Source organism: Equus przewalskii, chromosome 25, assembly GCF_037783145.1.
Source record: "Equus przewalskii isolate Varuska chromosome 25, EquPr2, whole genome shotgun sequence".
In the NCBI taxonomy this organism is placed as follows: Eukaryota; Metazoa; Chordata; class Mammalia; order Perissodactyla; family Equidae; genus Equus; species Equus przewalskii.
Genome location: NC_091855.1, coordinates 21,709,873 through 21,726,664, shown reverse-complemented (window position 1 = coordinate 21,726,664; position 16,792 = coordinate 21,709,873). Strand labels below are relative to the sequence as shown.

Below are 16,792 nucleotides of genomic sequence, written 5' to 3'. Positions count from 1 at the left end.
ATAAAAAGTTATTCCTACTGAGAACTTCCAGATTGAACATTTCAGAGTATACTTGACACTCTCCCCTTCTTGTCTCTGAAACCGCTCCAAAGCGACAAGGAGAATGGAAAAAAGAAATGCAAACTCCACCTTTGAGAAAAGTAGGAGATCTGAAGATACCTGAAACCAGGAAGCACAACACAGGTGGAATGGCTGCAGGAAGCGCTGGAGATGGTGCCAAGGGTGCTCGAGGAAGTATGGAGAGACTTATCCGTGGGGCTGTATGGATCTCAGAAGGAACGAGCAGAGTGCATTTCTTCAAGGTGAGGAGGGTACTTTGAGGCGCAAAACCCAAATCCCTTGTTTCATCAACAAGAATAGGATGCACAGGTTGTAAGAAGAGATTTTCTGAACCTGTTTGGTCCAAAGAGGCAGTGGAGGAAGGACTGATAAGGAATCAAGCCGTATTTGCATAAAGCAGAGAGGAGAGGAGATGCTCATACAGCGGCCTGTCTCGTTTGCCTGGAGAGGAGTAAAGATTGAAAGGGCTTATCCACGGCCCTGCATCATAAGGAAACTCCTGTTACTTGGAATACCTACTCAGTTCTTCCCTTACGTAAACTTTGTACAAATAGCTGGTACAGGAAAACCTCAGCTAATTCAAAGCTGGGCTGCCCAAAGGAACTGGCATGAGATCCATATTAAAATACCACACGGAAAAAAGGTGGAAGGAGCGGGAAACATAAAAGGCAGATAAAGAATCCTTACTTCAAAGATAAAGAGGGTTGCCATGGAGCATAGGAAAATTATGATTATTTTCCCATGAATAAAAAAAATTAAACAATTGCCTTTATAAAATAAGAGCACTAAAATAGAATAATTGCCTTTATATAATAAGTTCAGGCACATGGCACGACATTAGAAGATGAAATGTAAGCTGCAGAGCTCAGGAAAGAAGTGGAATAAAAAAATAAACATCACATAAAATGAGGGCAAAATGGACTGCCGCACAAGAGAGAATAGATACTGCTGACAATAAGGCAAGAGACAGAGGCCAGGACACAGAAAGGCACCGTGAAGAGGAAGTGAAAGGATAAACAGGATTAGAGAGAGAATAACAGGAGTGGAAGATAAGGACGTCTGACCTACATGTAATCGCAGGTCACGAAGAGGAAAACCAATATAATGGCACAAAGAAACATTTAAAGGTATGATTCAAGGAAGATTTTCCCAAAATGGAAAGATCTGAATCTTCAGATTGAGGGGCTATACCATGTCTAAGTAAAAAATGCCACAGGAGAGTCAACACCTAGACGTCCTAGTGAAGCTACTAGAAGCCAAAGATAAAAGAATTATTTGGGCAGTTGAACCAAAAAGATCAAGCTACTTTTAAGGGTAAAAATAATCAGGTTGGCTTCAGGCTTCTTAATATTAACATTCAACTCAAAAGACAGTGGAGCAAGGCTTCAAGGGAGGACGATCTGACTCAAGAATTCTGTACTCAACCAAAAGCCTTTCTTGAAGAAACTCCCAGAGGAATAACTTAAGACAACCTAGCAATGACTGGAAAAACTATAGTAAAAGGACCAGTGGTAAGCAATGCATTCATTTATTTCTTGTAGGAATTTAATTTGAATTGGCATTTTGCACCGAGCAGTGAACATTTCACTGGCTCGCTTTTCCTTTTTAATTGCAAAGCTAAGTGTATTATTACAACTGTGGCGATAACAATATTAATAACAGTGGTGGCCACTGTGCAGGGAGCATGGAGCGACTGGCATGTACCAGGAACTGGGATAAGTGCCCGTATCAGTTGGGCTCAGCAGGGACACAGTGGCTCAGTGTTGTGAGGTTACAAAATTCTAAAGTTAATCAGTAGCAGGATCTCGCGTGGGTCATATCATGTTAAGAAGAGGTTATTAGAGAAAGAATCAGTGCTGTACTTGAAGCATAAAATAAGCATTTCAAATTATAACAAACAAACCAAGAACTTTTAAAATACATACTGACAATCACTTTGTAAGTAGAATCCTTATATGGGGGAAGTATCTAGGTCACTAACAGCGCAAAATAATGGCAGTATTTTCAAAATTGAGTTTGTTAAGTTTGGGTAAACACAGCCATCCACTGCATTCTGTGAACATGCCCTTCCATCTGTGTATTATCTCCACCCAGGGCTGAACAGGCTCCTGATGAAGCTCTTTTAAGATTCCAAATCTAAAAAACTACCACCATGTTTAGACCATGAGTAGAAAGACTTCAGCAGTCAGTTCAAGGAGATCATAGTGTGTGAGTTCTTTTTTTAGAGGATGTGTTTAGATGTGCTAAGAAATACTATTTCCAGTCCAATACCAGAGTCACTCAACCCATCCGCGCCCATCAAAACTTGCAGACTTGACTCTGACGCTGACTTTAAGGGAAGCATCTGGGTTGTGAAAGGAGCCAGGGTGCCAGTAGTGATGGTCTAACTTTCTCACAGGCTGACACGGCATTGCGCTGGCACATTCTGCACCACCCGGGTTGTGTGATAAAAACCACTGTGATTCTCGTTCTCCCCCTTCCCTTTGGGAGGAAATAATTCCTAGGAAGGCAATCTAAATTTTTTTTTTTTTTTTTTTTTTTTTTTAAAGATTTTATTTTTTCCATTTTCTCCCCAAGGCCCCCCGGTACATAGTTGTGTATTCTTCGTTGTGGGTTCTTCTAGTTGTGGCATGTGGGACGCTGCCTCAGCGTGGTCTGATGAGCAGTGCCATGTCCGCGCCCAGGATTCGAACTAACGAAACACTGGGCCGCCTGCAGCGAAGCGCGCGAACTTAACCACTCGGCCACGGGGCCAGCCCCAAGGCAATCTAAATTTTAAGTCCCCCCTTCTTAGTATTTTCAGTTACTGATGATTTCTTCTTGCCAACGTGGTTCTTAAACACGCACAGGGGTTCCTGTGTTTTCTTTCTCGTGAGCATGTGCATGTTTACATTGAACCCTGGAGCTTCAGGTCTTTTAACACAAGGGAACAAACCATATGTCCACCAAAGTGCATTGTAGGAAAAAGCAACTGTTACTAGGTGATTTCTGTAAACCACTGTTTGCAAACTGACTAGATGACCACAGAGCGAAGGGTGTCTGATGAGCCTCCTAGCCCGGCAGGTTCTGGATCCAGCTTCACCACTGGCCCATACCTGACCCACCGTACTGTCCTCTTCCCAAGTACTTGCAGGAGACCTTCCCTGCTGGGCTGCTGCCGGTGCCGACGGCCCAGGAAGATGTTGCAGCTCAGGAAGAGGCAGCTGTGGCCAGGTGCTCACGTGGCCTGGTGGGCGGGTGGCGGCCTGGAGTCCTGGGTGACGGCCACGGCAGGGCTGTCTGCACGCAGTGCTGCAGGCGCAGGACCTAGCGCTGAGGGAAGCCCTCTTCAGCACCCTGCTGGTCACTGTGACTTTTCTGGCACTGTAACGGCGGAGGATGTGACTCAAAATGAAGATACTCGTGTTGTGAATGTCCATGCTCTAAATAATGTCACATCACCAATCACAGAGTGGAACTGCAGGATTTAACAAGGAATCGTAGTCAGAAAATAACTAATGGTAGGAGGTTTTAATTTACCTCTCAGTCTGTAAGAGATCAAGTGGGTAACAGATGAGTAAGAATATAGAAGACTTGAGTGACGTGTATGGCACATCCGATGTAGATCAGACTCCGAACATTGAGAGCAGGGCATCCACAGGAAATTCTGAACACTTGATCATATGTTAGGCCACCCAAAAAACCTCCATAAATTTCAAACAGTAGAAATTTCTTCTTCTTTGATTACACTGCAGTAAAAATAGAAATTAGAAACAAAAAGGAAAACATCATCATCTGGACATTTAAAAAATTTCAAACAAACTTTTGGGTCAAAGGTGAAATATAAAGTGAAACTGCATAATATCTAGAAAATAGCAATAACTAAAATACCATATATTTGTGGGATATAGCTAAAACAATGTTGAGTGAAAAATTCATAGAAGTATATAGAATATTTAGAATCATAGAATTGTATTAATAGATAAGAAAAGATGAAAGGAAGTAAATTAAGCATCCAACTCAAGAAGTTAGAAAAAGGAACAAATAAACTGAAAGAAACCAGATGGAAAGAAGATAAAAATGGAAATGATTTGGAAAACAGAAAAAGAGTAGACTAATAACCTCTAAGCATTGGTTGTTTGGGTGAAAAACAGCTGTCACTTAGATAAGCCCATTAGCTAACCGATTTAAGGGGGCGGGGGAGGAGCGAACAAAAGCATCCAAATGCAGGTGCCTGCCCAGTGGTATAGTGGTTAAGTTCGTGAGCTCTGCTTCAGCAGCCAGGGGTTCGCAAGTTAGGATCCCGGGCACACACCTACACACTGCTCATCAAACCATGCTGTGGCAGCATCTCACATGCAAAATAGAGGAGGACTGGCACAGATGTTAGCTCAGGGCCACTCTTCCTCACCAAAAGAATAAAAATAAAAAAGTATCCGGATGCCAAAGAATTAATAGGATTGTAAGGGGGTTCTTTGCTCATCTATGTGCAAAAGAAATTGGAAACTTAGATGGCAGATAGTTTAGAAATGTAATTTACTAAAACTGATTGCAGGAGAGAGAGATAATCTAAATAGACTAACTACCACAGGGGGAAAAAGAGAAAAAGTTCTCAGAGATGCAGCCCCACAGAAATACCAGGCTCAGATTGATAGGAGAATGTATCAGACCTTTAAAGAACTTGTAATTCCATTACTATTTAAATTGTTACAGAACACAGCTGAAGAAAGGGGCCAACTTATGAAACAAGCCAAAATACTTGTTGCATTTATGACACCTGACAATAATTACACAGAAAAAACTACAGAATCATATTCTCCACTTATGAATATTGATACAAAAAGACTTAAATAGAAGGTCAGGAAACAGAATCTAGCAGCACTTTGAAAGAGCAATATACCATGACCAAATAGATTTTATCAGAAATATAAAGGTAGTTTGATATTGGGAAATCTAGTAATATAACTTATCATGCTAGTATATATGAAATATATGAAACACATCATGCTATAGATGTTGAAGAGACATTTGTTAAAATTCAACATCTATTCTAGATTCTTTTAAGAAGAGCCCTGTTAGATTAAGGAAAAAATAGGTAATCTGTTAGGGAAATGCAAATCAAAACTACAGTTCGGGGCCAGCCCCGTGGCCAGGTGGTTAAGTTTGTGTTCTCTGATTCGGCAGCCCATGGTTTCGCCGGTTCAGATCCCGGGCGCGGACATGGCACCGCTCATCAGGCCATGCTGAGGTGGCGTCCCATGTAGCACAGCCAGAGGCACTCACAACTAGAATATACAACTATGTACCAGGGAGCTTTGGAGAGAAGAAAAAAAAAAAGAAGACTGGCAACAGTTATTAGCTCAGGTGCCAATGTTTAAAAAAAAAAAACTACAATGAGATATCACCTCACACCCATCAGAATGGCTATACTTAACAGGACAAGAAATAACAAGTGTGGGGCTGGCCTGGTGGTCTAGTGGTTAAGTTTTCATGCTCCACTTTGGTGGCCTGGGGTCATGGATTCAAATCCCAGGTGCGGACCTACACACCGCTCATCAAGCCATGCTTGGTGGCGTCTCACATACAAAATAGGGGCAGACTGGCACAGATGTTAGCTCAGAGCTGATCTTCCTCACCAAATAAGCAAATAAATGAATAAATAAATAACAAGTGTTGGAGAGGATGTGGAGGAAAGGGAACCCTCATACACTGCTGGTGGGAATGCAAACTGGTACAGACACTGTGGAAAACAGTATGGAGATTTCTCAAAAAGTTAAAAATAGAAATGCTGTATGATCTAGCTATTCTGCTACTGGGTATTTATCCAAAGAACATGAAATCAATAATTCAAAAAGATATATGAACCCCTGTGTTCATTACAGCATTATTCACAATAGCCAAGACGGGGAAGCAACCCAAGTGCCCCTCAACGGATGAATGGATAAAGAAGATGTGTATATATATTCCATTGTCATTGTGTGGAATTACGCACAATGGAATACTACTCAGTCGTAAAGGAAGACAAAATTGTGCCATTTGCAACAACATGGATGGACCTTGTGGGTATTATGCTAAGTGAATGAGTCAGACAGAGAAAGACAAATACCATATGATTTCACTCATATGTGGAAGATAAACACAGGAATAAGGAGAACAGATTGGTGGTTACCAGAGGGAAGGGGGGTGGGGAGAGAGCTAAAGTGGTAAAGGGGCACATATATATGGTGACGGATGAAAACTAGATTATTGGTGGTAAACACGATGCTGTCTATACAGAAACTGAAATATAATGTACACCTGAAATTTATACAGTGTTATAAGCCAATATGACCTTGATAAAGTAATTAACAAAAAATAGGTGATCCCTTACACCATTAAAATACACCTATCTCAGTTAGCCGGAGCATGCTGCGATGGAGCAAGGAGTGGGAGGAAGGCCATAGAGCTCCCTTGGGTCTGAAAAAAAACTTTATCTCCACTTCAAAAATCAGCATCTTGCTTAAAGAAGACACTCCAGTAGCATTCCTGTCAACAGAGCAGGGCAAGGATGACTACTGTCATTATTCAACAGTGTTCAGAGATACCAGCCAATAGGATTAGAAATAGAAATTAGAAATATAGATAAGAAAATAAAAGTAAAAAAATGAGAGTGAGCCCCGATGGCCTAGTGGTTAAAGTGTGGCGCACTCTGCTTCAGGGGTCCGGGTTTGGTTCCTGGGCATGGAGCTGCACCACTGTGTGTCCCTGGCCATGCTGTGGCAGCAGCTCACATAGAAGAACCAGAAGGACTTACACCTAGAATGTACAGCTATGCACTGGGGCTTTGGGGAGGGGAAAAAAGGAAGATTGGCAACAGATGTTAGCTCAGGGTGAATCTTTTCCTGCAAAAAAAAAAAAAAAGTGAAAGGAGGGGGTAAATTATCACTCGCTGCTAATTTTGTTATATAATTGGTTATCCAAGAGCATCAACAAACAACTATTATAAGCATTAAGATAATCCTGGGAAGTAGCTGGTACAATATTAATATATAGAAATCAGTAGTATTTATATATAAAAATAATACTTGTTAAAAGATGTAATGAAAAAACCCCTATTTATAATAGCAACAAAAAGAAAAAACAGAAATTAACAGGGAAAATGTATATAAAGGAATATTTCATTTCATCTAAATTATCAAATTTATTTGCATGAAGTTGTCCGTAACAGTCCCTTTTCCTTTTTTCAAAAACAGCTGTATATTGAGATGAAATTCACATACCGTACAATTCACCCATGTAAAGTGTGTAAGTCAGTGGCGTTTAGTATATTCAGAGTTGTGCAGTCAGCACCATCATCTAATTTTGGAACATTTTCACCGCCTCCAGAGGGAATCCCACATCCATTAGCAGTCGTTTCCCTTCACCCCTCTGTGGAAAATCAGTTGACCATGCTGTGTGGGTTTCTGGACTCTCTGCTCCATTCATCTATATGTCTGTTCTTACGCCAGTACGACACTGTCTTGATTATTTTAGCTTTATATAACTTTGAAATAGAGAAGTGTAAATCCTGTAACTTTGATGTTATTTTTCAAGATTATTTTGGCTATTTTGGGTCCCTTACATTTCTATATGAATTTTAGGATCAGCATGTCAGTTTTGGTAAAAAAGCTAGTTGAGATTTTGATAGGGATCTACAAATCTGTAGATCAATTTGGGAAACATTGTCATTTTAACAATATTATGGTCAATGAACATAGATGTCTTTCCATTTATTTGGATCTTTAATTTCTTTCCATGTTTTGTAGTTTTGAGTGTGTAAGTCTTATATTTCTTTTGTTAAAGTTATTCCTACTTTATTCTTTTTGATGTTGTTGTAAAGGGAATTGTTTTCTTAATATCATTTTTGGATTGTTCATTGCTGGTGTAGAGAAATGTGATTTTGTATATTGATCTTGTATCTTGCAATCTTGTGAACTCATTTATTAGTTGTAATAGTTTTTTAGTGGATTTCTTATGATTTTCTATATGTAAGATCATGTTATCTTGCAAATAGCAATCGTATTACTTCTTCCATTCCAGTCTGGATGCCTTTTACATCCTCTTCTTCTGTAATTGCCCTGCCTGGAACTCAGTGCAGCGTTGAGTGGCGAGCACGTGGATCCTTGTCTTGTTCCTGGTCTTGGAGGTAGCGCTCTCAGTCTTTCACCGTTAAGTATGATGGTAGCCATGGGGTTTTTGTGGATTCCCTGTATCAGGTTGAGGAAGTTCTTCTATTCCTAGTTTTTCAAGTGTGTTTTTTTGGTCATAAAGGGGTGTTAGATTTTGTCCAGTGTTTTTTCTGTGTCTATTCAGATGATAATGTGGTTTCTGCCCTTCTATATTCTATTAAGATGGTGTATTACACTCATTGATTTTCAGATGTTCAACCAACCTTAGATTCCTAGGGTACATTGTACTTGGTCATAGTATATAATCATTTTTATCTTTTGCTGGGTTTGGTTTGCTAGTGTCTTGTCCTTTTGGTATTCTGAGACTCAGTTTCCAATGTTGAGGGAAGGGGATTCCCCCACACCAACAAACAGTTCAACTCAGTTCTGACACTGTCTACCCAGAGACAGCAGCAGATTCTGCAAGTTAAGGGGTCAGTCCCACAAGACTGCCCTCCCCCGGTCAGATGCCAGTTGCAAGCCCAGGTTGTTACCTGTGCCTCTGATGCATTAGCTGTAAATCAGGGGTTCCCGTGACGCCATCCTTCCTTGGGTTTGATTAACTTGCTAGAGCGGCTCACAGAACTGAGACACATTTTACTGTCTAGATTCCCAGTTTACTGTAAAAGAATGTCTCTCAGGAACAGCCAGATGGAAGAGATGCACAGGGCAAGGTGTGTGGGAAGGGGTGTGGAGCTTCTGCACCCCCTCCGGGTGCGCCACTCTCCCCGCATCTCCATGCGTTCACCAACCTGGAAGCTCTCCCAACGCTGTCCTTTTGGGTTTTTTGTGGAGGCCTCATTACATAGGCGTGATTGCTTAAACCATTGGCCGCTGGCAATTCTTTCACCCTCCAGCCCTCTCCCCTCCCCAGTGGTCATTGAGGGGGGGCGGATGGAAAGCTCTGACTCTCTAATCACACGGTTGGCTGTACTGGCAACCAGTGTCCATCCTTAGGTGCTGTTCAAAGGTCACCTCATTAACATAACAAAAGACACCTTTATCACTCTCATCACTTAAGAAATTCCAAGGGTTTGGGGAGCAGTGAGCCAGGAACATGGAGAAAGACCAAATATATATGAATAATATATTTTGGTGATCTGAATGACCAAATATATATTTCTTATAAACCACGATATCACAAATGTTGGGGAATTTTTGCCTCTATATTCATAGAGGATATTGGTCTGTAGTTTCTTTTTTTATGATGTTTTTGTCTAGTTTTAATATCAGAGTAATACCTCATAGCATGAGTTGAGAAGTGTTCCCTCTTTTATTTTTTAGAACTGTTTGTGAAGAAACCCTATTACATCTTCTTTAAATGTTTGGCAGAATTCACCAGTGAAGCCATCTGAGCCTGGGGTTTCCTTTGTGGGAAGTTTTTAAATTACTGGTTCAATCTCTTTACTTGTTATAGGCCTATTCAGATTTTCTGTCTTTTCTTGAGTCAGTTTATGTAATTTGTGTCTTTGTAGGAATCCGTCCATTTCGTCTAAGGTATCTAATTTGTTGGTATACAGTTTATAGTACTCACACTTTTATTTTTATTTCTGTAAGGTTGGTAGTGCTGGCCCCTCTTTCACTCCTGGTTTTCGTAATCTGAGTCTTTTCTCTTTTTTTCCCTGGTCAGTCTAGCTAAGGATTTGTCAGTTTGGTTGCTCCTTATTATCCTGTTGTCTTAGTTATAATAGAACACCACAGACTGGGTGGTTTATAAACAACAGAAATTTATTTCTCACAGTTCTGCAGGCAGGTAGTCCAAGATCAGGGTGCCAGCGTGGTCTGGTTCTGGTGGGGGTCCTCTTCTGGTTGCTGACTGCCAACTTGTTGTTTATCCTCACATGGCGGAAAGAGGGCCAGAGAGCTCTCTGGGATCCCGTTTATTTATTTTACTTTTTTTAAAGCTTCGGTACGTGGTTGTGTATCCTCCTCGTTAGTGTTAGTTCTCTGTGTGAGCTGCCGCCACAGTATGCCACCTCGCAGACGGGTGGTGGTTCCACGACTGGGAAATGAACCTGGGCATCGGCGGTGAGATCACCGCATCTTAACCTCTGACCACAGGGCTGGCTCTGGGATCCTTTCATAAGGGCGTTAATCGTGTTCACAGGACTCCACCCTCATGATCTATCCCCTCCCAAATGCCCCGCCTCCTAATCCCAGCACCTTGGGGGTTAGGATTTCAGCATATTTTGGGGAGACACAAACATTCAGTCCATAACACCTGTTAATGTCAGTTGGGTCTCTAATAGCATTCCTTCTTTCTTTCCTGATACTGGTAATGTGTGTCTTTTTGCTTTTTTTGGAGGCAGGGAGATTCGCCCTGAGCTGCCAGTCCTCCTTTTTTGCTTGAGGGAGGAAGATTAGCTCTGCGCTAACATGGAAGAGCCAGTCTTCCTCTATTTTGTATGTGGGATGCCACCACAGCATGGCTGATGAGTGGAGTAGGTCCACACCCGGGATCTGAACCTGCAAACACGAGCTGCTGAAGCAGAGCATGTGCAACTCTAGCCACTCGGCCACAGGGCCGGCCCCTGTGTCTTTTTTCTTTATGTGTGTGTGTGTACATATATATGCGTGTGTAAGTATGTATACATGTATGTATGTGTGTATGCATACGTGTGTATACCATACATACATAGATACATGCACGTACACAGTGGATGGTGAGTGATGGAAAATCTCGAAGCTACACCAGGAATTTGGTCCACTGGCTGCCTCTGGAGAGGGGGATCGAGTGGCAGTGGCCCTGGAGTGGGAGGGAGTCTTTTCACTAATATTTTGCTCTACATTTTGACATTGGTATCATGTGACTATATTACCTAATCTAAAGAATAAGTTTACATTAAAAAAAGGTGCTGAGCCAAGGAAGAAATGTTGCTTTTGGAGGCCTCTGCCTTCCTGAGGTTCTTGACTTTGGTCCCTTGTTTCTTCCTCCCCTTCCCTTCTCTCTTTCCCTTGCCCCTTCTGCAGCAATCCAGGCCAGGATCTGAGAGGGGTTTCAAGGTGCCAGGTTCTGACCCTGCGCCATGGTCTAAAAGATAAAACCTTTTCTCTCTGGTCTTCTACAGAGCGACCTGCCGGCTGGGCCGAGGCCGTCCTCGAGGAAGACGCACGTGAGCCTGAGCCTGCCTTCCCCAGGTGATCTTCCCCGTTCCCCACAGCTTGCGTGCCAGCCCCTGTCTGGGTGCAGGAGACAGATTCCCCTGGGCTTTCCTGAGGCTGATTTGGGGGAGCACTTCCTGCTGAGCTCTCTCTTCCCCTAATACTTGCTAAGCATATGGAGGCCCACACAGGTGTGCAGACGCCAGGGGTGAATCACCCAGCTCCTTGCAGATGAAAATCCCATGCACTTTTCCTCAGGGAGTGAGGCCTCACAGAAGAGCTGGCTGACCCACAGACAGGGAAGCTTAGGCGTATTTCTCCACGTAGCAAGAGGAGAATGGGGACTGTCAGGGGACTGAGTTTACGTGTGTCTGTTTCCAGGCTAATTTTAGCTGAGATTGCCAGCCCCTTATTAGCATGGGAAAGAATTTTCTGAGATTGACTTATGTGGGATCATCCCTTAAAAAGCTTTATAAAACCCACAGAGAAAGTGACTTTGGGAAAAGTTCAATCATGTTTGTTGACTGACATCATGTTCTCCTCCATCCTTGTAGGACTGTAGGCACTATCCAGCACTGCCTCCACCTGACCTCAGTATATACTCATTTCCTGCCCCAGCATGGCCGCCCAGAGGTCACCACAATGCCCTTGGGTCTTGGAACAACAGTGGATTACATCTTCTTCTCAGCTGAGTCCTCCGAGGATGAGAACAGAACTGGTAAGCTGGGTGGGTCCTGAGTTCCTAGAAGCCACCTCAAGAGTCCCTGGGAATGGCTGATGGTAGGTTAGGCATTTGGTCGCATGGCTTGGGCTGCTGGGACCTGAGCAGAAAGGAGCGGATTTCATACTTCCCTGGCACTGGTCATCCTCGTCATACTCCCCTTAGGCCCCTTGCCTGCCTTCTTGTTTATCCTTGTGGCATTAGAGAGAGGTGGGCAGATCAAGCACTCTCCACCCCTGTTCCAGAGGGGAGGATAGAGCACCAGGAGGTGATTGCATTTGCTCAGCGGCAGCCAGTTAGAGACTTGGTTGGATTAGAGACCCTATTTCCTGCCTCCTTACCCCATACCAATAGTCACAGTGTAGCAATCTACTAGTCCCATGCCAATTTTGTTTAAGGCATGTCTTTTAAAATGTTTAAATTGATTGCCTATGTTCAAAAATCAGATTTTATTTAGAAAATCTGGATTTCCAGCTTCTCTTGGAAAATCAGGCGATCTTGTAATGCTGGGCCTGGCATACATTCTCCAGTTTACCTCAGTCCCCTGACCCAGCCCTGCTTCATTCTGGCATATATCGCGAGTATCTGAGACAATGAGGCCTCAGCCGGGGGCAGCAGGAGAGGCGAAGGGAGGGTGGGGCAGCCAAGGGGATGCAGCCCCCACGAGGGTGGCTCCCACAGGCCGCACCCGGCCCTGCAGCACGGCTGTGGCCACTTTACCCACTGGCTTCTGCTTTGTGCCCAGATCGCAGGCTGTATCAAGATGGCACGCTCAAACTCCTGGGCCGTCTCTCCCTCCTCTCTGAAGAGATCCTCTGGGCTGCCAACGGCTTACCCAACCCCTTCTGCTCTTCAGACCACCTCTGCCTGCTGGCCAGCTTTGGGATGAAAGTCACCGCCCCGTGACGGGCTCCCAGGGGAAGAGAGCTTCTCTTCCAGAAGAGCTCAGTGGATCGGAGACTGCAGAAATATCCCATGCTTCTGGAAACTTAGATCCAAGAAACTTTCGTCCCCTCCCTTCCCCCTCCTTGTTCCCTTTCTCCCATGGTTAGATTTTCTCCAGGCCCGTCCACATTCTCTGCCTGTGGTCCCTGTTCCGCCCCAACCTCTTCCTAATCCTGTGCCGCATATGTGGTGGCCCTGGGAGAGGCGGAAGGGGGGGTCCTCCTTCCTTCCATGTATCCAGCGCTCCCCCTCGATTCTTAATTACCAGGGTTGTGGGAGCTACTGATCTCTTGGTTACTTGCTTTCAGGCCGTTTCTTAGTGGTACCTTCTGATCCGACCTTCTCCCTGCTTTCAAGACCTCTGGGCCCAGCACCCTTGCCAGGCACAGCCATGTGAAATGTGTGTAGGGTGCGTGCATCCTCTCAGGGTGGCACTGCTCTGTGCGGCCATCCCTGCCTCTGACCAGTCCACTTGCCATGCTTGCCACTTGCTGAGGGGTGGGTCAGGAGCTGTGCTGCCAGGCGGCGGCAGGGCCGTGGGCCCTCATTGCCTTATCTTTCTGTTTCATTAGGCTTTCATCGTGCCAGCTAGGGCATACTCATCATCGGGGCTCTGGGAACGAACGGGCCCCACGCCTGGGGTGGCAGATTCGGGGGGGCTCTCCCTGCCCCAGCGGCCTCTGAGCCTCCAACCCAGAGCTCCCCACAGGCCTGGCATGCTTCCCTAGGGCTCGTCCCTTTCCACAGGCTGCCCCGTGGGAGGCAGAGTGTGGGGTCAGTGGGCTGGGAGAGTGGTTTGAGGTTTAAAACCCTTTAAGGATGAGGAGAAAGCGCTCAGGAAGCTCTTGTCTCACTGGACTCCGCAGCCTGCAGAACCGGGGCGAGGGTGGGCCCGCGGGGGAGAGCCACAGGCTCCGTAGCTGCCTCAGCTGGGACGCCAGGCTCAGGGCCTCGTTCTCTTTCCTCTGCACGCCGACAAGCAGCTTTCTGTCCCTCCTCCCTCATTTTACTTTTTGCTGCCTCCCCCATTCCCGTCCATTTTCTCCCTAGAAAAGTCAGGTACTTAGCTCAAGCCAAACCTTCTCAGCAGCAAGGTGGCCGTGGGCAAAGCTGGCACAAGAGCTCCCGGTGGCAGCGCCTGAGGGTTTGCTCTGGTCAACAAGGCCTCGGCGGCCCCTTGCCTCTGCTTTCCCTCTCCTAGTGCACGGGTGCCCTGGCCCATTCCAGGCGCTCCTGTGCCCACACGTCACCTGCATGCCTTAATCTTCCATTGCTGGGGTGTGGCCTGGAGTGTCCCTGGGCCAGCTCCTCTTCACGTCTCCTGTAACTCAGAGTAGCCGCCGGCCCTGCAGGTGTGGCTTAGTGTTGCCCCGCTCAGCCTCCAGAATGGGACTAAACGAATAGCTGAGAGGCTGGAGTTAGGGACAGTTGGCAGAGGTTAATGTCCTCTCCCTTTTATGAAAGCCAAAGACCCAGCTTGAACACTGCTGCCGCTTTCATGGTTACGAGCTTTCCATGCCTAGGTTCTGGGGACTTTATCTAGGTGTGTGTATTTTTAAACATTGTTGCCTGGTACTGGGCATGTGCTGTCTGCGCCCAGGCCTGTCTGTCCACACCCCCTGTTCACTGTCTGTCTCCCCCTGGGCACCTCGTGAGATGGTCTGAGACAGTGCTCTGTTGATTCCTAGGACTATGGCCCACCACTGTTGTCTTCTGCCAGGAAATGCAGTTTAAAAATGGCTAAAGGTGGCAGAGGCCAGGAGGTTGATAGATGATCTTTTCCTTGTTTTATTTGTTTATGTTTTGCAAATCAAATGGGGGTTTTAAATGGTCATTTAAACTCTTTTCCAAATAAAGGTTTACCTTTTCCCCCTACTGTTGGTCATTTTATTAGGACCCAGAAGGGCACAGGCGAGAGAAGGCCTGCAGAATGCAGTGGGCAGAGAGGAAGAGACTGATCCTGCGGTGGGGTCTTCCGTCCTAAAGCTGGACCAGAGAGAGGCGTTGCAGTCTCCCTCTGATAACTGCTCTGAGGCCTGGGAGGAACGGGGCCTGAGCGAACCCCTGCCCTGACTTCTGTGGGGTGCAGCTCTCTTCTCCATCCTTGCAAGGCTAGAAAAGAGCTCTTTTGCTGCTTTCGTTCTTACTCCGTCTGCTGCCCCCACTCCACACTGCATTTCAGGAGGGTCAGGCCGCAGTGGACCAGAGGCCTTCTCCTGGTCAAAGCTTGGCAGCTACAGGAGGTGTGATGCTGGTGGCAGATGCCTCTTGCTGAGCTTTATCTATTTCTGATCATCTCTTTTGCATTCTGGAGCCAGGGCTGAGCTGTGGGCCATCTGTTGCTGGAAGGGTTTCTCTTCTTTCCCGGGCCTCACTCTGCTGGTACTTTTGTCTTCCTCCAGCCTCCTTATGCAGCAAATCCACCAAGTCCAAATGCCCATGGGAAGCCCCGAAACCAGGCGTGGCTTTCTGCCTTATCTGAACAGAATCCCAGACCCCACACCTCTGAACCAGTCTGAGAATCTGAATTATTTAAAGCTATCTGGGGGCTTCTGTTGAACCACCTGGGTTGGGATTCAGCAGGAGAAAAACCTAGGCAGGGATTAGAAACCCCACTTGTCATCTTGGCCGGGTCACTTGGTGACTGGGTAGGTTAACCGCCCCCTGTCTCAGTTCAGATATCTCGGTGAAATGGAAATTAAAGTAATAATCCTTTCCACTGGCGAGGAATTTTCAGACCTGAAATTGCGTTGTTTGGGCTTTGGCAAGCAAGGGATGCGGAGAATCCCAGAGTACTGTTGGTGGGAGGGGAGGGGGTAGTTCTCCCGGCAACGCTGGACGGCTGGCCCATGGCTGGTACTTCATAGCTCCCGAGCTTTGAGGTGTATTTCCAGGGCCCTCCGTCCTGGCCTGGAGGGTTTCCCCGTAATTGCCTGAGTCACACAACACGTGCACAGCACTTTGATTAGCAGTTTGCACGGTGCTTCCATTATCAGTGGCCAGTAGCACTATGAGGTGGCAGTGCAGGCGTTCACACAGTACCCTCACGTCTCAGGGAATAGAAATCCCAACTAGGTGAGTTGAGAATCTCCTTTGCTTTATTTCCTCCACCTCAAGCTCCTTTCCAAGAGCAGGAGAGACAGAATGTCTTGTAAGGCGGACACACGCGGGGTGGGCCTGGGAAAGGGAGCGCGGACGCAGCTTTCAGCTGGCGACCAAGAAGGGAAGCGAGAGCTGGGTGCTGCCCGCTTCTGTGTTTAAACTCTTTCTCTCTCCAGTTCTTGCCCTGGAGTAGCTGCTAATGAGAGGGTTGCTTTTGATTGGTTACGTAATGCAAAGCGTCACTCCTCTGCTCCCGGAGTAGGAGTGGCCCACCTCTAGTTTCCACTAGGCCAGCGAGCTGACCTGCGGCCCTCCGCTTCCAGACTCCTCCTGGTGCAGGTGCACCGCTCCTCTCCTTTTCCCTCCCCTGCTGAGCAAATGGGCAAAACACAGCCGTTCCAGGCAGGGGCCAACCAGGTGGGGTGCAGATCTCCCTTGCCTTAGGAGAATGTGAATTTCACTTTTTAAAGGGAACTCTGCCTTCTGCCCATCCGCTCAGCTCCTGTGCCCCTAAGGCCCGACGCCTCACAGCTGCGGAGAGAATGGAGTCTCTCCTCTTAAATTCTTGGAGGTTTTGTTTTTCCCCCAAGCAAGTCCTTTCTGCCTGGGGGTTGGAGCGTGTGCACGCTCCCATGTAGGCTGGCCTCCAGAGCTGCCTCTCCAGCTGACCTAAGGTGGCCCATCTCCGCCACCTGCC

The 16,792-nt window shown here is 46.0% G+C and overlaps 1 protein-coding gene across 11 annotated transcripts in view; it reads left to right on the top strand.

Moving 5' to 3' along the window:
- The window catches only part of ANGEL1 (angel homolog 1), a 66,547-nt gene extending 51,679 nt beyond the window's left edge, over positions 1-14,868 (top strand). For 4 of the 11 annotated variants that reach the window (XM_070593264.1, XM_008536315.2, XM_008536322.2 and 1 more), the window contains 3 exons: positions 11,294-11,363; positions 11,882-12,045; positions 12,794-14,868. In XM_070593264.1, the coding sequence (XP_070449365.1) occupies positions 11,294-11,363; positions 11,882-12,045; positions 12,794-12,954 (395 nt within the window). In that variant the 3' untranslated portion in view covers positions 12,955-14,868. Of the gene's footprint in view, positions 1-92; positions 303-8,097; positions 8,204-11,293; positions 11,364-11,881; positions 12,046-12,793 lie in introns of all 11 variants that reach the window. The other 7 variants (XR_011532789.1, XR_011532790.1, XR_011532786.1 and 4 more) reach the window with 3 other exon arrangements.
- The last annotated feature ends 1,924 nt before the right edge of the window (positions 14,869-16,792 follow it).